General features: G+C 37.2%; 1 protein-coding gene and 3 long non-coding RNA genes across 5 annotated transcripts in view; 2 read left to right on the forward strand and 2 right to left on the reverse strand.

Annotated features, from left to right (window-relative positions):
* Window positions 1–122: 122 nt before the first annotated feature.
* On the reverse strand, window positions 123–1,265 carry LOC134225451 (uncharacterized). Its single transcript, XR_009983247.1, has 3 exons — window positions 1,154–1,265; window positions 715–816; window positions 123–621 (listed from the first exon to the last, which is right to left on the reverse strand). It is a non-coding gene; the product is annotated as an uncharacterized LOC134225451 (long non-coding RNA).
* Window positions 1,266–2,096: 831 nt separating this feature from the next.
* Window positions 2,097–2,948, reverse strand: LOC134225823 (uncharacterized). The gene is made up of 3 exons (XR_009983334.1): window positions 2,745–2,948; window positions 2,452–2,680; window positions 2,097–2,384 (listed from the first exon to the last, which is right to left on the reverse strand). It is a non-coding gene; the product is annotated as an uncharacterized LOC134225823 (long non-coding RNA).
* A 7,341-nt stretch (window positions 2,949–10,289) lies between these two features.
* On the forward strand, window positions 10,290–11,107 carry LOC134226738 (uncharacterized). The gene is made up of 3 exons (XR_009983545.1): window positions 10,290–10,734; window positions 10,804–10,877; window positions 10,933–11,107. It is a non-coding gene; the product is annotated as an uncharacterized LOC134226738 (long non-coding RNA).
* Window positions 11,108–12,297: 1,190 nt separating this feature from the next.
* Window positions 12,298–21,584, forward strand: part of LOC134227733 (torsin-like protein) — a 54,659-nt gene continuing 45,372 nt past the window's right edge. The window contains exons 1-3 of one of the 2 annotated variants that reach the window (XM_062709395.1): window positions 12,298–12,634; window positions 20,588–20,708; window positions 21,320–21,336. In XM_062709395.1, the coding sequence (XP_062565379.1) occupies window positions 12,430–12,634; window positions 20,588–20,708; window positions 21,320–21,336 (343 nt within the window). In that variant the 5' untranslated portion in view covers window positions 12,298–12,429. The remainder of the gene's footprint in view (window positions 12,635–20,587; window positions 20,709–21,319; window positions 21,337–21,584) is intronic. The other variant, XM_062709396.1, reaches the window with a different exon arrangement.

A 21,584-nucleotide genomic window follows, 5' to 3' on the forward strand; every position in this document is an offset into this window, starting at 1 on the left:
ACAATTTATGAAATCATGTTTATTCATCAAATATATTCGTTTCACAACCATTCCTACGTTTTAAATTGTCTTCCGCATTGGCCCTTGAACTTTGAAAATTTATTCGATTTGTTCTATTAAATCTAGGTTTAAGTTAAATACTTCATGTTAATTCTAGAGAGCATCTGTTTTTTAAACAATTCATATTGAATAAGTGGAGAATAAATAATTATCATCATTATTTTTCATCATTAAAATGCTTTCCACAAAACCATCACAATCCGAGTTATTCTTCAGCGCTCAGAAGATTTCCATCTAACATGCATTCGACCCTGCTGCGACAGAAAGAGCATGACTGTCAACTACGGAACGAAACGAAAACAGAGAGAATTTTCTCTCTGGCAAAGAGAGCGTGACGCTTGTCAGTTTTGTTTTGTTGAATTTCTCCCTGCATTCCAGTTAGAACGAAAGCTCTCTCGTAATAATTGTTCGTAATAAATTCTTTTTAGTGGGTATCTTTTGACAGCGCAAAATGTATGGAATATTACGTAAATAATGACATCATAAAGCGTATTTACCCTGAAACGCCAATTATTATGTCATTAATGGCGTAATCTGAATAGGCTATAAAAGGGTTTTTTCCTGTAAAGAGGAGAAAAAATATAGTTCCGTATGTGTTGTCATCGTCGTCATACTAGCGGTGCACGGCACGCAGTTTAAAAATATATTTCGTACCTTTCGGTTCCAAGAGTTATTTTCTGCAACAACATTATGTAAAAAATTTGATGTTTTTCGCCAAGATAGCATTTTGAATCGGATGATGAAAGATCTTAGACTCTAGAAAAGAAGAATGGCGTGAAATCAGTAATAATAAATCGCCGGAGCTTATGCAAGCAATTCATCATACAGTGTAATATTTTAAGGCTTTGGTCCGATTCGCGAATTAAAATCAAATTCAACTTAAAAGTGACAGTTCAGAAATTATGTAATCCCCCGCTCATAAGAATGGCTCGTGCTACCCAGCAAGAACAACAAAACATCTATCAAAAATGATTCAACATCTGTCAAAAGTAAGCTTGCTCTGCGGGCAGGGTTATTTGGAAATTATTGAACTGTCATTTTTAAGTTTAATTTGATTTTAATTCGCGAATCGGACCAAAGCCTAACTACTTACCTGTGTCGTTAAAATTTACCACGGTGCAATCGGAAAACTTAAGATTTTGTTTAATTTATTATTATCGAAAAAAGTAAAAGCAGACCACATCCTCCGGCAAGCGATCATGCACACTTAAAATAAATCGCCGAATTCGGTAAAATTTTACCGAAATCCTAACAGCAGAACTATTCGATAAATAATTTTAATGAATTTAAGTGATTTTGACAGTTGAACAATAGAAAAAATTACAAAAAATCTGTAAATTAATTACCGAACAGTTCTGCTGTTGAGATTTCGGTAAAATTTACCGAATACTGTAAAATGAGTTAAGTGTGTGAACAACAACTGTCACTGACAGAACAGAAAAAAAAGTATTTTGAAATAGGTGGTTTGACAATTTTTTTTTTTTTGTGTTGAAAAGAAAAACTTACACTCTAAGTAGGCGAAAAACACTTTCAAAACTAACACATAACTTTTACAGTAATCGATTCTACTTTTATTTTAGAGAAAATTTAACGCTTTTTAAATGAAGAAGGCAAAATATTTAATAAAACCATGTTTGTTTTTTCTGTGTATTTGGGGAAAAAATAAAAATAAACTTAGTTTGAGTTTTGCATTCTTTTTAACAAATATATTCACAATATATTTCGAATGGAAAATTAGTACACACAAAAAAAATCGTTGGTAAAATTAAAAGAAACGTTGGTAAAGTTGAGAAAATTAGTTAGTGATTTTCAGTAGAAAGTTTAGGATTGTTAAATCTACCAATGTCAAAAATATCACCTCAGAAAGAACTTAACAACCCGCATACAAATTTACCGTTCTTCGTACAGTTACAAATATATCATGGACATAGTTAATATCGTTACCTATTAACATTAAGTTCTTCGAACAATACATATTTATGGTAAAACAATTATATCAACCTTAATAAATGAAGTTTACGGTCTACGAACCATAATCAATATAGTACTGATACAATCTTTCCTCCAAAAATGTATGAAGAAAATCGTTTTCTCTTACAGTTAACATTCTTAACAACCCGTTGCCCATACAGTGCGGTCTACGAAAACCATAGTCACTATGGTCAAAACGTTATCAGACTACAGTACGGTTATGGTTAAGTACCATTATCATTATGGTTCAACCTGGAACGTATACCGTTCCAATAATGGTTCGGCTATCGTTTGGATTTATGCGGGTTATCCTCCTGTGTCAGATGGATTATACCTTGTCGTCTTCAGCATTACTGGAATGTAAAATGCAAGTAATTTAGGGTACGTCTAATCAAATGGTTATTTGAAGCACTGACTTACCAGGAGATTTTTTCCCTTCTCCGCCATGGTTGCACTGAAAAACAGCATGATTCCATTCTGGATCATAGAAGTTTTAATGTTTACATCTTGTGTAGTTCCGTTAGCACTCGGAATATTGTGTTAAAACATTTACGGTCAGTACCCGGGAGAAGGGGGCTGTGTGATCCTGCCTGCAGGCTACCTTCTATTCGTTTCACTGCATTCAATTTTCCTATGAGTTCAGGATCAGCTACGGAATGAAAGAAGAGAAAGGTAACAACGATTGAATGGTAATTCAAATTATTAAGTCTTACCACTACCACTTTTGTCAAGTATTCGCCAAGGAGAAATCAGAATCTCCAAACAGCTGGCCAGCATATTTTGGAGGTACATGCTGATGTTTCCGACGACGAGTGACCGAGCATTTACACTATGCGAACCTTTTTCAGCAGCTGGTATTCCTTCAGGAACAATATTAATGACGCACTAGCAGTAACTGTTCGGTCCGTAACTTTCTTCGTAAACATTTGTTCTGCTAATTCCGGTTTTGATAAATCCTTGCGAGCTGCCAGTTGCATTATTTTTTCTTGACAGTGTTGCTAGAGATGTGAAATATGAAAGTTTGTTTGACTATTTTTAAAATTTTGTTCTGATAATTATCGCTGTAAAAATCACAATTTTACACTGAGAAAAAAACATTCAGATTGAATATTTAGCATTCAACTAAAATGTTTTAGCACTCAAAAATACCAAATTGATCAAACTTTCAAAATAAAATTGGAAATTATTAAATATCTTGGCTGTGCATATGCACAGCATATGTTTCGAAATAGACAAATTGATATGAAATTTGCGAAAAAGAATCCACGTGTCTTGGAGGGACTCGAACCCTCAATCTCCTACTCTCTAGATAGGCGTGATAACCCCTACACAACAAGACCACTTAAAGGTCACGTTTGCGGAAAAGCCATCAGAAATCCGAGTACCAACCTCCACCGCGGTTAGCTCTCTTTTTTGCAAATTGAATATCTTTCGGACGCTTTATTTGTCCAATCTCCACATGTTCTTTACTGTTGTATGTCTACAGTCAAGCGAGTGCACATTGTTTATTAAACGAGAGGATCGCACTCCATGCCGCCCAGCAACGGGCTGGGCGGGCTGTTATAGAATGCGAATCAATCGCACTCTGCTGTGCCATAGGCTTGCTTGGCTAAAGCATTTGATGAGTTTGATTGCCTTACGTAGGTGGTCGCGTGTACTCAGACGACTAATGACGGTGAAAGACCGACACTTGATTACAATTAATTGCATATTATTCGGCAACTCGGACGTACGAAAACCATTTTTTTTGTTAAATATCTTGGCTGTGCATATGCACAGCATATGTTTCGAAATGGACAAATTGATATGAAATTTGCGAAAAAGAATCCACGTGTCTTGGAGGGACTCGAACCCTCAACCTTCTACTCTCTAGATAGGCGTGATAACCCCTACACAACATGACCACTTAAAGGTTGCGTTTGCGGAAAAGCCATCAGAAATCCGAGTACCAACCTCCACCGCGGTTAGCTCCCCGGATAAAAAATATGATTAGAATATTATAAATTTTACTGTTACATCACCATGTAAAACATAGAAATTACCATTGAATGTAATGGAATTTTAACAACTCAATCACAACAGAGACAATTGTTTTCCACGACTAAATGAATGGTAAATGGGACTTTTACAATAAAAAAGGGGGGTTGTTATGTATCTTTACAATAAAAAAATCGAAAAATTTTCATACAAAATTCAGAGCAAAACAATTGATTTAACGGTTCTTCAATGGGATGATTTCGAAGGCCAAAACAATAGAAAACAGTGTGTTTCAAATGTTTTTCTCAATTTTTTATTGTTTTACAGTAGAAATACAATGGGATTTTAAATAAATTTCACTTCAATCTCGACTTCAATATTACAATAAAAATACAATTCAATTTAATGATGTACAATTTATTTTATTGGTATCAAGCGGGTTTGGTAGTCATATGGCTACTGCTTCTGCCTCATACGCAGGAGGTCGTGGGTTCAATCCCAGGTCCGTTCCATTCTCCTACTTTGTATCTTTCTCTTTATTTCTCATGTTCTAGCAATCGCTAGAACTGGAAATGGACTTCCATACCGTTTCCATTACTATTCCTATACCTTCAACTTTAGTATTCTAACAGTAATCTGCTAGAATTGGAAATGAACTATAGAGCTCGTTTCCTACATCCAATTAGAAATTCCATCAGTTACCTTCTCCTATCTATCACATTGGCAGCTCGTTAACCAAGACGAACCACTGCCTCTCGAACCTACCCCAAAAATTCCAACAAATTCCGCATGAACTCGTGGCAAGTGCAGAGGTATATTCGGCTTGCAGTGGGCGAGTGATTGCATCATCATTCCCTACTTCCCTTCCCTTCCCATTGACTTGCATTCTGACGTGGCAGGCGTCCGTATGACCTAACAAATGAGATCACCAGTACTTGTACATTGAAGATGTGTGCTAGTTCCAAGCAAACATCTGTTGGTTCCTAATGCAAGAACAGCTGATCTGGTCATAATGGAGTAGCAACTACGAGCAGTCAATCAAGCTCAAGCTGTACAATTTATTTTATTGGTACTATTTCAATTTAGTTTTAAATTTTATTTGTAATCAGTAAATTTAAATTTTGTTTCATTTTTAATATATTTTTAAGATATTTAATTCTACTTCAGTTTTAATCAAATTCAATTCAGCTTTAATTTAATTTCAATTTGATTTTAGTTCAATTTGTGTTCGAATTAAAATTAAAATTATTAGTGGTATTGTTAAGTGCGTTAACTGCTATTCAGACCGGGATTCATAAACGTAGATTTCAGTCGCCAATGATGCAACCGGCTATACTCACTGGAGCCGCTGTAACTAATGCTGCTCGCATTTTTTTCCTGTGAAAGACGTAAATTATAAGATCATGTCAGGTTTCTTACAAAAAGTATAAGCCGAGAAGAAAACAAAAGTTACCTGTTTAATTTTTATTGTATCCCGTTGGTGATCCTGATGTTAGTCGCCGAACGATTTTGAATCATCAGTGATGGTGGCATGCAGCAGTGTTTTATCATTAATTCAATTTCTGAAAAGGAACAAGGATACATGTTAATAAAAATCTGCGAACTGCTTCGGCGGGGTAACTCAAGAGACGCCTTCCTGCAGGTCTTTCACGTAAAAACAATAATGTTACTAGGCACATACATTCCAAAACTTATACTTTTCATTAACTTATTATTGTTAGTGCTTTTTGGTATGGGATCATTCATCAGATGGCATAATGAATTAGTGTATTGATATTTTCGAATAGGTTGTTGCTGGGACGGGACTTGCAAAGAGGAAAAAATGTAACTTCATCTGCAACCAGCAAGCGCTGTCACGAATTGTCAGATGCAACCAGCACCTTTTTGTGTAAAAGTATTGGTATCCCTCAAAAAGTATTCCGAATGATTTTGTTTTACGAGTACTTTTTCACTTTGAAAAGTATTCTAGAAAAGCCGGACAGCTTAATATTGAACTGTCATGAATACGTATTTTATTTCCGATAGGAAAATCTTTACAAAAATAAGTTTACAAATCCGTAAATCACAAACACTTTTATTGTGCTCAGAAGATTCTACCCGGGATTTAGGTGAAACACTCAAGGAAACAGTTGAGAATCGATAATCAACTGTGATAAAAAGAAGAACAAGTGTCAAAACAAGGAAAAAGAAGCCGTCTTTGCAGGTCTCGTCTCAGGGTTGTTGCTTATAAGGTTTTAATTTATAAGTTTTTTTCTTTACGTGTTGAAAGATTTATCCCACATCAAAATGATCCGGTATCATGATGATAACACTAATATAGATACCTTGATAGATACTCACGGTACAGCGGGAAATGATCGGCCGTTGCTTGCTCGCAGAATCAGTATTGTCGGCGTAGCATCAACTTAGAATTCGGAAGTCGGGACTTCCGAACCGAACTTTCTTCCGAAATTTCATCTGTCAAACTAATTGATGTGTTGTTTAGCGCATCTTTAGGCGAATCCAGCGCACTACTTCCGAAGTTGGGAGAAAATCTGTATCAGGATCTGGATCTGTATCTGGAGAAAAATCCAACTTCGATATAAAAAGCGTACTAACTTTGTGCCGGATAGACGATTATAAACACTTCGTTTACTTCGTCTTCTCACTAATCACACTAATCACGCTCATCTAAATCCAGTCATTCTCCAAATAAAATTAAAAGTGAAAGATTTTGTTCCTTTGAATGTTTAAATTTAAATTGATCAGAACATGAATATTTCAAGACCTGCAATTAAAACATATATTTGAAAATCGGTAGAATTTTCATGTAACAATGAAAGTTATTGTTATTTTATTGTTTTCAATTGTTATTCCATTAACATAATGAATCAATGAAATATTCTAAAATTATATTTTTATTTTCTTTAAAACGGATTATCTGATCACCGAGATGGAATACTTATATGGAATATAATTTGTTTAATTTTTGGATGAGCAATATAAAACATAAGCGAACAACTAAAATATTGTAGAATGTATCTGTTACATTGAAATTTATTGTACTTTTATAAAGTAAGTACAATAAAGGATTTTTACAACCGTGAAAAATCTACAATAAAAGTACAATAGATTGTATTATTTACCATACAACCAATTGAATTCCAATGGATCATACCATACAAGGAACTGTAAATTTTTATCCGGGTCTCTAGTAGTTTCGACCGCAACATTTTTTTGCGTGTAGGTACTTTTCACTCAAATCGGGGGTTCAGTGTGGCAACCCAAAATTAAGTATTTTTTTCTTGAAACTACACGGTAAAAAATCAACACGCTCAATTTAACTGTTCCATCTATTGAATGATCAACTTTAAAATCACTATTATTGAAAATGATATTCCTTTGATTTTGGAGTGGTGTCACACCTTTCACAAGTGTGTTGAATGCAGACATTTCCATAACATCAACACTGTTGATCAAAGCGCTACTCACTGGATGTAGAAATGTTTAGCACTTCGATCAGCACTGTTACCGACAGAATCGGTAACAATGAAAGGTCTTAAAATTAGTTAGTTAAATAAATAAATTATATTATGATAAATTGCCGATAGATGAAAAAAAAAACATAAACATTAGTTAAGAGAAGTATTTGAGAACCCCTGAAGAAAATTAAATTTAAATCTAGTTTATAAAAATCATGAACCCCTCGTTATATGTAAACTGAACCGAATGGGGAGCAGCTTAGAGTACGACAATACTAAATTTGGCATTTTGCCGAGGAATGGAGGACTATATAATGGAGCAGGATGATGGAGGGGAGGAGAGGGGAGGTGTCGAGGATGATGGAGGGAAGAAGAGAGATGGTGCGCTTGAGCTCGGGGACTGAAGTCCGGTATAGGAAGCCAACCACACGTTTTGTGCAATAGTTCCTGACAATAAAATATTGGTTGAAGTGGGTGATAGAATGGAAACAAGTGGAGTTGATGGAGTTTGGAGGGAGAATTTCGTGTGTTGTTCGCTCAGTGATTTCTGATCTGCCACCGCCGTTAGCTTCGGCATGAAAGTCCACTCCACCTCAACGGGACGTTCCGGCTCACGCGACGTCGCTTCCACGCGTGGCCCCCGGATTAACAAACAACCGGATACCCACATTCCTGTGCCTACCTTGTCAACGGTACAGCGAATATTCTTCAACCCTGCAAATAATAGCCGTGTTTGCCACGGCACGCATCTCTGCGAATTGACAGTGGCCAATCCGCCGCCCGGCGGCGCGTAAAGTCCAAGAATTGCCGTCAGATCATCAAGCGTCGCTCATTCTACGAGTACCACAACATCGGACACGTGGTCCCAGGTATGTCTCCGTCATCTCTCCCCCAACAACGTGATCTCTCCTCCAGCAACAATGGGCCCCAACGAAAAACAAGCATTGTAAGAAACAGAACATTGTAACCCCCCTTTGTCATAGAATATAGATTTGATGTCTCGAGTATGCATTTTGTTTTATATAACTAGTACATGACCAATCCCCAACACAATTATAGGCCTCTCCCTGGTTCGCTATAGACAGCAGGAGGTAAGTATAGGGTTACTCGGTTTTCCCCGGTCCAAAGCCGACCCTGAGGTAACTGAGAAGGTGAGCTGGCCTGGGCGTATGGACGTCACCACCTCAGGACGTGTGGATGTCCATCGGTAGTTACAGCACCAATAATGTCTCCACTAGAATTGAAAGTGCTATGCTATTGAATTCACAGGTTCAAGGCTATTGATTTAAAAGTGGAGCGATATGGTGTTGTTCTAAAAATAGATGACAGTTCTTTCATCTGTTCTGCTTAATTCAAGAGGTATTTCGAAGTGTGAGATGGAGTCATGGTAAGACGAAGGACTTTCAAGCAAAAGGTATGTTATTCAAATCTAAGCTGAGGTAATTCTATTTTTTTATTTTGTTGTTTTATATTCAAAACAATGTGCACGTCAAATGAAAGTGGTGGTCTTTGAATGCGACGAGCTCAGCTATTGATATTCTCAATCCAGTTGAAAACCGGAATTGGGGGATAGCGAAGTTGGATTTTTCTCACAATCCGCACGTTAAACCTAACTTCGGAAGTGGTGCGCTGTTTTCATATCGCGAAGCGCTATTCAGCGCACCACTTCCGAAGTTAGGTTTAACGTACGGATTGTGAGAAAAATCCAACTTCGCTAGCCCCCAATTTCGGGTTTCAACTGGATTGAGTATATTGATTTGATTCCAAAGTAGTGCACATTCAAGTGCAGAACAGTTCGCATGGACGTGTATACACACTTAAAATAAATCGCCGAATTCGGTAAAATTTTACCGAAATCTCAACAGCAGAACTGTTCGGTAAATTATTCAACTGATTTTCGGTGATTTTGACAGTTGAGCAATGGAAAAAATTACAAAAAATCTGTAAAATATATTACCGAACAGTTCTGCTGTTGAGATTTCGGTAAAATTTACCGAATACGGTGCAATGAGTTAAGTGTGTATTTTTTACCGTGTAAGTAAAATTCACTTAATATTAAGAAAAATATATTATCAATTTCCCACCTTAGGGGTCGTTCAAAAATTACGTCCAAGGTTTGAGGGAGGGAGGGGTCCGAATTTTGTGACAGTTTTTGACAGGTGGAGGGGGGGGGGATCGTCTTTTGTGACGTCCACCCTAAAAAAAATTTAAAGTATTTTAGGGACAATTTGCATTTTAAAAACATACATTCAAACTGTTAGTAAGGGACATAACTCACTATGCTATTGTAAAAGTAGTGTAGGAAAAAGAAAAACTTAAATAATCACTAAAATAAAAATGACACATGTACGTACAGGGGGAGGGGGGGGTTCATTAATTTGTGACAGTTTGTGACATGAGGGGGGGAGGGGGGTTGAAAATTCCGAAAAACGATGGACGTAATTTTTGAACGATCCCTTATCGGCCGCGACGATTTGAAATCGTCGCAAAACAAATTGACGCCAAAATCGTCGCCAGCAGAAATGGCCATAAGACCTGTCAAATCAACTGTGAACAAAATTTTATATACTCAATAATCACATTATTTCCAAAAAATGAGCCCTGTTCAAGGCCCTGTTTTTAATGCAGATTGACATTATTTTCTAATAAAACTAACATAATTTTAGAATGAAGATCCCGCATAATCAATAACAGCATACAATATTGTCACAACTTCAAAAATGATTTATGAAATATATTCACCGTTCGTGATAAAGTTATTGAGCAGTTGCACATTAATTATTTTCCATCAACGAATTATAAGTCATTATGAACCTACACCATCTCTTGATGTGACTCTTTGTCATGATGTCATTTAATAATGACTTATATTTCACATTTCCTTCATAATGAGTACAGACTTTAAAAACACTTAAATGGATTCAATCACATGTAGTGACATTATATTATATGTTTCAATCAAGGTTCAACATGAACCGCAAATGTCACAAACACGTTGTTAAGTCTTATTTTTTAATTCTAAATGGATTTTAAGTGTTATTGTTATGCCGAATATGTGTTTGTTATTCCGGATCAGTTTAATTTCGCTTCGAAGAGGCCATGTTTATTTACTTCATTGGTTGAGTTTTTTTCTGGAAGGTCTTTCAGCTACAATTTAAAATAGATTATAATAATAAAATTGTCTGCTTCGCAAGTTGCGGTGGTACGAAAAAATTTATGGTGCTCCTCAGCTTTGGGCGCTTTTGGCGAATACTGTGGTGAGCTGGTGAGTGTTTTTCCCGAAGTCCCGAATGATTATTTTTTTCTAGCGCGTTATAAAAACTGTTCATTTTAGGTTCGAGAGTTTCCCGGCCGGTCAATAAACTCTACTGAACTGCACACTAATTGGGCAAAATGTTTAAAAAAGTGGTAAGCTATTGATAATTGTGACTAAAATTGTAAATATAACATTCCGTTCTCTTAGGCCATTCACAAGGAGACGATGCAGCAGCACTTTTGGGGCGATAAACGGCTCAGGTGGATGAATTATAGAAGAAGCTAAATTACGGCATGCATGAACATTGGTTTGGTATTCCGTGTTAAAACTCAATTGATAGGATAAGTGGAATTGTGGATGCACGTTTTATGTTTTTTCAATAAACCAGAAAAAAAATCAATTTTTATTATTGTTGTTTTCTTCCGAAAAAAATCGTATTTGAATTCAGTAGAATGCAATCATATCTCAACATTACAGATTGGAGTGATTTCCATACTTATTTAGTATACCTTCCAATTACAACTCAACCTTAAATTATAATGTTCTTTATTGCAGATACAGTAGACGTTCGATAACTGCAAGTCATTTAACTGCAATGCTTTTTAACTGCAATTCGATAGTTGCAACAGTTTTGCAGTTATCGGACCGCTAAACTTCAAACTGATTTCAAACTCAATGACAGCTGCATTGCGCTGCACATTTGGATGCACTTTCATTGCATCTGAAGTCGATTGACAACCGTTTGACGTCTAGAATGCGTTGCAGTTATCGAACAGCATTCGTTAACTGAAAAGTAAACATTTTGCAGTTATCGAACGGCTACTGTATCGAATGTATATCGACCATATGATGTAGAATCCCCAGAAAATTTTGTTCGACAAAACGGCCATTTTTTTATGGTGACCTAACCATGTTTATTTACTTCCCTTTCGCCATAAGGTTAAATGACCAATAACCATTTTCCACATGGTCAAAACTATTCATGATACTGTCGGCTTACAGTTATGGAAATTTATGTGAAACGGTTATGACATAACACAAGATGGTTCAAAATACTATGATATGCAGTTCATTAATGGTTCGTAATTATGCGGGATGTTGGCGACGATTTTGATAGTGCCTAAAAAATGGTCGGCGCGTTTTGTTACCAAGGAAACAGACAATACTTAATTTTAAATAAAGTAATCAAAAGTTAGGTAAATTTCACTCAACTTTTGTAAACATGAGATTACTCAACGTTGGGTTCCCACACTTTAATGCCCTTGTTGAGTGGTTTTGCTCTTCATTTTATGACAACAAGGGGTCATTCAAAAATGACGTCACATGTTTTAGGGGGGAGGGAGGTGGTCTAAGATTTTGTGAAAGTGCATGTACTAGGTATACAACATGACAGGGGGTCTAGAAATCTCAAAAAGTAGTGGACGTAATATTTGAATCGTCCCCAAAGGGAAGAGGGAGGGAGATGCAAGAGAAAAAAAGTACCTAAAATTAGGTACTTTATTCTAACCGTGCGCAAAGTGATTGAAAAGTACTCCTAAAATGAGTATTCTTGTATTACCGTGTATACTTGCATTTGGTCTTCTCCCACACCTTTTATCTATTCATTGATCCAAAACAAATTTGAATTCATCCAAAGCGAAATAAGAATTAAAATTTTAAATTTAGAAGTGGTTAGAATTTCCCTGAAAATCCAGATTATTTATTATGTTGCTCAGAAAGTCTACTTCCGTATGCTTGCTTCTGCTAAGTATTCATGTTTCGGTGTTGGCCGCGTTTGAACCTTTTTCATTTACGACAGCTGCGATTGGTGCCGGTCTTGGCTGGTTGAAATGGGATTCCGTGATGGACAATACGTACTGCAAAGCATACGAGTGTTGCAGGAAACCTTATCTCAAGTGGAATGTTGAAGGTAAATACCGTAAATACGAATCGACAATATACAAAAAACGTAGAGCATTATATTTTTCCAATAATTTGTTGTTATGTTGTAACTAGTTGACCCGGCAGACGTTCTCCACAGTAAAATGCCTACATTATCCATTATAAGTGCAGCCTCTTTAATGCACAGTAGGCGAACAGCCCATTCGAAATTTCCATATGAATTTTAATTTCGGTTTTTTACGATTTACTATATAACCCGTGATATAATATAAATCCGTCGAAAACGATAACAAACACCTATCTACTGACGGAATGGAAAAATCCATCTTGCCGTTTTCGAGTTATGCGGATACGAACACAGACCATTTCATTTATATACTAGCAGACCCGTCGAACTTCGTCTCGCCTAATATTTATTAATTACAGAAACAGAAACATTCCTTGACTTCAACGACCTCCACATGCCAAATTCGGTTCCATTTGCTTTATTAATTCTCGAGTTATGTAGAAATTTTAATTTCATTTGTATGGGAGGTCTCCCTTTTATAGCAGAGAGGGGCCTCGAACCATCTTAAGAACCTTCCCTGGCTCCTAAAACCCCTGCATATAAATTTTCACGCCATCGGTTTGGTAATTTCCGAGTCTATAAGGTTCAGACAGACAGAAATTCATTTTTATGTATATAACTATCAGACCCGACAAACTTCATTACGCCTGAAATCGATTTATATACTCTGATTAGTTATCGAGTTATGTTTAAATTTCTGCTTCATTTGTATGGGAGACCCCATTTCCAGAAGGGGGAGGGTTTTCTAACCATCATAGAAACAAATCCCTTCTAAAACCTCCACATGACAGATTTGGTTCCATTTGCATGATTAATTCTCAAGTTATAAAGAAATTGGTGTATCATTTGTATGGAAGCCCCCCTTTCCAAATGAGGGAGGGGCTTCAAACTATCTTAAGAACATTCCCCAGCCCCAAAAACCTTTGCATACAAATTCTCACGCCGATCTGTGCAGTGGTTTCCGGGGCTTAAGGTTGAGAGGGCATTTAAATTATTTTCCCAAATTATGCTTCAACCAGCTTCAATTGGCCAATTGGTTTCATTACCAACATCGGTTTGACACTTGTAGTACCGGTACTTTGGCTGCCAGGTCGAAGTACGCGAACAGGAACGTCATTTTAGCAATCTTATACTTTTGAATCAACTGTTCAGACAGACAGAAATTCCTTTTTTTATGTACAGGTGGGTGTACCAATTGTCGCCATATATAAGAACAATTTTTTTTTTAAATAAGAGGCATGTTTTGAGGACTTTATATATCAAGCGAAATGTTTTACTTCCTGCTTCTTAGTACAGCTGTGAAAACCACAATAAAATTGGTTATAATCATCAAAATTGATTAATCCATAATAGGAACGCATGCACCAGTTGTGGCACTATTCTTAATTTTGGTTCCTTATTTGGCAAATCCCATTGTTTTCTTTATGGGATTGGCCAAATAGGGACCACTAGTGCGACGACTGGTGCAAAGGACGTCAAAAATAAGACAAAATCAATTTTTACAATCATGCTTTGCTTGCAGGCTTCGGAATTCTCACTCATATGAATAAAAACCTGCGATTAATCCATTACGCGGAGTGTGATTTTTCATGGTCCCCCTGTGAGGAAGTATTCTCACACAACATTTTTATCCGGATAGAATGGCGGGTGATAAATTCGTGAGCGCCAGATCGCCGGATAATTTAATTTTAATCCACAAATTTTCCTTCTCGTCGCCTCACCAGATAAATTTTACAAGCATATTTACAAAAATTTAGGACCGCAACGGGATTCGAACCCAAAACAATTTTAAAATGTTCAGAGCGCCCACTAAAACCACGCCACCACATGAATTGATTGAATGCGAGGGGAAAAACTGCTGTATTGAACCTTCTGCTTATCGTGGCGCATCGTCAGATTCAATCAGCTTGGAGAGGCAAAGTAAGCAGCATTTGATTTTCGCGAAACATAGGAAGAAGGATAACAATTTTTCGCACCATCGCTTGTGCCGGAGTTTATCGCACTGTAATTTATCCGGATAAAATGGATGGTGGAGTGATCAGTTGTCGCGTGAGTGAGTGAGAAATCCGAACCCTGTTTGCTTGTTTTGGAGGAGATCAAAGGTTTTATCGTATCATATGAATATGCTTTATCGATAAGAACTTGGTTTGCGGTGATTTGATTGGCCATTTGGCATATAAAGCACTAGTGCGACAACTGGTGCAATAGCCACAACTGGTACATCTAGCCTATGTATTATTTATCCACGTTCACCATAATGGCGGATGCTATGATATATCTGACAAGCACTACTTCCCGGCACTGAACTGGAATTCTCATCTAAGTAAACGCTGAATGTTCTCTTTACTAATGGAACCCTTTATGTTGTTTATTTTTCCAAAATTTTCAAAAGGTTTCTAATATTTTTTTTATTTCAGATATGATTGATAATAAAGTATGAAGTGGGCACAGAGTAACCAGTAGCAAATGAGGATTTCTGAAATTTAACGGAGCCCAAAAAAGACTCCTATTCGAATGAGGAGAAAATCGTTAAATTTGGTTGAATATTGCAGTTGAAATGGTTTGTTTCAACTATTTTTGACACGAATACACCGTGCAATTCGCCGGTACTGTGGGTATGTGTTGGCCATGTTAGTCTACTTGATACGTAAGTCGTAAGTCCTACGTCAAAATACCAAAGCAACCTTGTCCCATATTAAATGTACCCGCATACCAGCCCATTAAGAATTTACATAAGTGGATTGCTCAAAATTCAATCATTTTTCCATTGATTTGAATCGTTTTGCATTAACTCATTGAATGAGGAATTACTCTGCATCGCAGAATGTTTGAATTTATTAGATTTTTTTAAAGTTTTGCATGGAAAATGCGTTTTGAGACTTCATCGGCTATTATCTCAGTACGCGAAAAATATGGTACTGATATGAAAGTACCGGCAGCATAGGCTTTGGAAGATAACATCATAACATCATTTAATTAAGCGTCGAAGCATAAAAAACGGGTAGAGTTCCAAAGACTAGCAATGTGTTAATAAATAGAAATAAAAGTTTTCTCAAATTGGCATTGAAGATTAAAGAGTTTTAGCCTTTTATTGATTTTAGTATAGATTTCGAGGAGACTGTTAAAATTTTTCATCACGAATCTTCTTGGCGCAAGGTACTTAAACGTACTTTAGGAAAATTAGTAAGAGGCCTATTTGAAACGATATATACATATATACGTTTTTCCCACACTATAATATACACAATGTTGGGAAAAACTCAAAACCTCAAAACTCATCAACGATTCAAATCACTCGTGAGTTAACCCTAACTCAGCACCTAAAAAATCATATATATTACAGAAATCTTCATTTGGTACTGGTTACTCTACGCCTATTTCATACTTCATTATCAATAATATCTGAAACGGATTCTTATAAATCTGATTTATTTAAACTGAAATTTTAATAGAAAGTAGGATACTGGTGATTGTATAATGCAAAAGGCACACAAAATTTACAATAATCATAACAGTAATGAAAATTTAGTATATTACTTGGACGTATTCGATCAATTGAATTACGCTATCAGTAACGCTTTGGAAGATTACAATTCAAAAACTGAGAGCGAAATAAAGTCCTGTCTAAAGAACTTCCGTAATTACGTAAAAACTAAACTGAAATCTAATAACTTTCCATCAATTATGCATCTTAACGGAAACGCGGGGATAGCTCGGAAAAGAACTGTAATCTTTTTGCAGACTTTTTCCAGGAAACCTATTCTACATTTTCTGAAAATGATCGTGACCGCGACTATTTTGCATTTTTCCCAGACTTTTCAAATGATATTGGAGTGAATCAATTTCATGGCCATGACATTTTGCAGGTCCTACGTAGTTTAGATGCTTCAAAAGGTCCTGGTTATTCATTCCATGTGTGCATGGGCAGAAAGCTTGAAATTTTCAAAAAGTGTAGCTCAAAAACGGCTCGATGAACATTTCTCCCCACGTTGGGCGCCAAATGTAACGGTCGGCTAGCTTCGCCGTCCGAATCGGTTGAAGTAACCACTTCGCTTAAGCGCCAAGCAGACAAAAAGTTTCACCTGCATGCGAAGAGGCAAGATTTGTATCCCGGCGAGACTCCTCAAGGCGAGTCCTTCAAAAAAACAACCGAACCGGCGAATCGTACCACCTCACACTCTCCAAACTCTATTGTCAGACGGGATGGTCAACGGGGAATCAAAATAACGCATGCAAAACTAAAAAAAACTCGATTATCGCTTTTCTCTCCTCGTTCAACAGTTCGAGCGGGCGGAATTAAAATGTATTTTTGGTTTCAATAGATCGCTTAATCTACAGGGTTCGGCTCTTCTTTACCGACCCTTCAAAGTAATGGAGTTCAACTCTCGATTGTGGCAAGTCCCTTTTTTATTTATTTAGCCTATGGGGAGCGACCCCAGTATTCTAATCCCCCTTGGGGCGGTACCGGTGGTCAAGGTTTTAAATATTTTGCAATACAAAAAAAATGAGATCTCTGACCTGTTTGTGATGCTTCGCTGAAGGATACCTGCTGCTCGATGCGATGCTGTCAGTGGTGGGTGTCTCGACTTACGACCCGTGCACACCAGGGTAGTTCGTTGGCGGGCCCGCTTCTTCCACTCGCGAGTGCTGCTTCGAGGCCAACAATGGAGTGTGGCCGGCTATTGACGACCGGCTGACACCCCGGAAGCAGTGGTCTCATCCGATGGCCCGTAGATGCGCTGTGGCCTGATCACTAACCCGCCGCGAGACCAGCTACAAGCGGACGAGTCTTCGGATCTTCTCAGAGGCCACGCGACGTGCGTAACCCCCTACACCTACACGGACGAAACACCTTCGCTTGAAGGATATTTTGTCCTTCAAGCGATAACATACAACATTAAAATTTCGGTCCCATGAACTAGAATATTTGTGTCGAATATTTACCTTTACCTCGAGCAATTTCAATAACCGAATTCCGATTCGTAGGCAAATACACTTGACATTGAACATTAAAATAGGAAACTCTCTTACAAAAACTCACATTTCCAGTAAAAATAAGCTTTCCTAATTAATTAGTAAAAATAACTAGGCGCACTTGGGCCTTTTATCACGTCCTCAACCACTTGGAAAACTCTCAAACTTTCGAGACCTATGGGATACAATATAAATTAACATTTATAATATTGGAAGCTTTTTGCTTTTTATACTACTAACAATACGGTCGTCATGGATTCTCTAAATGGTCACTGTAAACATTATATCAGTACCGATCAACATGGCTTTATGGAAAAACGTTCTACATGTACGAATCTACTGTGTCTTACATCATACGTTACAGACAGTATGCTTGCTTGTAATCAAACAGATGTAATTTATACGGATCTAACTGCAGCATTTGATAAGTTGAACCACAGCATTGCGATCGCCAAGCTTGACAGATTGGGAATTGGAGGCAGCCTACTTGCATGGTTTGGTTCGTACCTTACTGAGCGCCAGCTGACAGTTGCTCTAGGCGATTGTCGCTCGGAAAGCTTCTTTGCGATGTCTGGCATACCGCAGGGTAGTCATCTGGGACCGTTGATATTCCTTCTCTACTTCAACGACGTGCATCTAGTTCTAAAAGGACCGCGATTATCATTTGCAGATGATCTTAAAATGTTTTTGCGCATATGCTCAATAGCCGATTGTCACTTACTACAAGACCAGATCGATGCTTTCGCTCATTGGTGCGATCTAAATCGACTTGTAGTTAACCCGAAAAAGTGCTCGATCATAACTTTTTCTAGGAAGAAACAACCGATTACCTTCAACTACTGCCTGTTCGGAACGACTATTGAAAGAGTGCACTGTGTGAAAGATCTCGGTGTTCTATTGGACTCCAAACTGACATACTCGGATCACATTTCATATGTTGTTGATAGAGCATCCAGGTCTCTTGGATTTGTGATCAAAGTGACAAAGACTTTCACAGACATCTACTGTTTGAAAACACTGTATTGCTCTCTCGTGCGATCTACGTTAGAATACTGCTCTGCGGTCTGGAGTCCAAACTATAATAATGGTGTCGAACGCATCGAATCCGTTCAACGTCGATTTATACGGTACGCACTCCGCAACCTTCCCTGGAGAGATCCGCTACGACTTCCTCGCTACGAGAGCCGTTGTCAGCTGATCAGCTTAGAACCTCTGTGTATCCGAAGGGATGTATGCAGAGCATTAACCGTCGCCGATATTTTGCAAGGAAGAATAGATTGTGACACTCTTCTGCGGCAAATAAACATCAACGCACAACCCCGACAACTGCGGAGTAACCTAATGCTAAGACTTCCTTTTCGTCGCACAAACTATGGGCTGCGTAGTGCTCTCCATGGTTTGCAGCGTGTCTTCAATAGAGTGGCGTCGGTGTTTGATTTCCACTTGACACGAGATGTCCTCCGCCGGTTCTTCACATCATTTTTTACCGACCAGAACAATTGACGCACATAGACTATAGTTAATGTATTTGTGATTGTATTGTATTTTAATCCTTGACAATGTTTTTAATGTAGTGATGTGATATTGTATTTATATATATATTTTAAACCATCATTGGGGCTGTATCAAGTCTGTTGATGTAATAAATAATAAATAAATAAATAAATAAATATAACTTGCGATTGGCTAGCAACTAGTAATATTTTGCTTCCACTATCTTCGGGACCTACGTCCGTTCACTATGCCGATCGACTCGAGAAAGAACAATACTCGGACTAAAAATAGATGACCTTTACCTTGGCCATTGCGTAACCGCGAGATTCCCACACATACATCTACTTCCAAATTTAGCAAATCATCTTTTTTTTCTAGACCATTGGCCATACTGTCCAATTCTGGAGCGGAGCGATGTGATCTGCTTCGCGATCCGTTAAAAATGGATGCTTCAAATTCTCGCCACCCATAGCGCTGCGGTCGATAAAAATTCTAAAATTCAAATCTTACCCCTATTTGCAAGTGTTTACGCTGGAGCTATTTTTTTAGGTTTTGCGGTTACAAACACACACACAGACTTCATCTCATTTCGGTAAACTGAGTCGATAAGTTTATAACACTGTAAGTCTCATTCTTCCTCAAAAAAGTTCATCTTTGGGGCGAACATACAGATTTTACGTACACTTAGTGTTTGAGAAGGCACAACCGCCCCTCCCCTAGATATTACAAGAATTCCTTGGGGACCTATTCCTTTAATCCAACGAAATTATTCAACAAAAGATACTCAGAGCAATTACCGTCTTGATTTTAATCATATATCACTATTGATCACAATTGAAGGCCAAGATAACTTGGTTTTTCCACTTACCCCATTTCACTGGGTTAAGTGGAAAAATAACTCCTTAGTTTCAAATCTATTTTTATAAATATCAAGCGATGAATTACCGCACAGTTGGTGCAAAATGGACTGTTTTTGAGAGCCCATAATGATTTAATGCATTTAGATTATTTGAACTGCTTTTACAATAAGTTGAACATGAACTATCGATTTTTCCTTTTCCACTTCCCCCAGTGTACCTTAGTCGTTGTGGCCCAACATTTCAAAAATCATAAAAAACGAATATTTTGACCATTTCAGCAAATTTGAGTACACCAATACACCAAACCAAATATTTTAGTAAGCACCTTTCTATCCATAAAAAAAAACATTGCAAATCGATCCAGTGGTTCAAAAGTTATGATTTTTTAAAAATAAAAATTTTTGAGAAATAGCGATTTTTCTGGTAACCCTATATCGAACATGGTAACCCTAATAGAAAAATGAAAAAATACGGTTCTAATTATTTTCGATGAAGAACATACCATGCGATTTTGAGCAAAATTGGACAACTTTTGCTGATTGCACTGTGTACAGTTTGACTATAGGTGCTTCTTTTTCATATCTAGGATTGAAGCATGATCTGAAGAATTTCCTCTACGGACAACATATCGTTGAGGATGTATTGGTCAACGCAATAGGGGCACACTTGGACAATATTGAATCGTCTCGTAAGCCGCTTGTTCTAAGGTAAGTTTTAATATATTCAGAATTTAACTTTAAGTATTACATAGGCCAGTTGAAAATCACATGTGTACCCTATTCCATAATTAGGTATTAAGTTTGGGGCGTCGCGGAACCTAATTTTTTACCTGTGACACAAAAAATGTTTTTTTATATTTTGAGAGCCCACATGCAAATTGAAATTATCGTCGATTAAACTAATCAAAATCTAGCCATTCTATGCATTTCCACACAACAGTTCCTTAAATTTAAATCCAGTGCACAGGTAGATTGAGGTTGAGAAAATTCCACAAGTTTAAAAAATACCTTTTTGTATATTCTCCACCGATATTACATGATCTAGAATAGCTTGATGTGAAATTTCCTCACATCTGAGTAATTTAAATTTTAAAAAATAAATGTGTCAAGAAGTAATAAACTGCTCATGATCGCATATCTGTCCCATCTCTATTCATATGGGACAAATATGCAATTGTAGGCAGTAAAGCTTGTAATCTAAATAGGATTTAAATCGCACTTAGTCGTAGTATTTTTAGGCAGCAAAAATCATCCTCGTAAAAATGTGAAGCGTCACCTTTTCTGATATTTTTTATTTCTCATAATTTATTTTATTACAGCTTCCACGGAACATCAGGTAAGTTACAATTTGTCAAGAATATATGCAAACCAATGTCTCGTGCGTACGGTAGAAAGTATTCAGTATCAAATAAGATGATATACACGAGCTCATTAAATACAAACTTTGGAAGGCGAATTCCTGCTAATGCAAGCGTGTCTTGAGAAAACCATGGTACGTATCCGACAGAATAGGCTTCCCCCTATCGGATAAGAAACTAGTTTTGTGGAAAAACGCTTGCAAAATAAGTTATACTGTTTGTAGGT

The sequence above is a fragment of the Armigeres subalbatus genome, chromosome 3, assembly GCF_024139115.2.
Source record: "Armigeres subalbatus isolate Guangzhou_Male chromosome 3, GZ_Asu_2, whole genome shotgun sequence".
Classification (NCBI taxonomy): Eukaryota; Metazoa; Arthropoda; class Insecta; order Diptera; family Culicidae; genus Armigeres; species Armigeres subalbatus.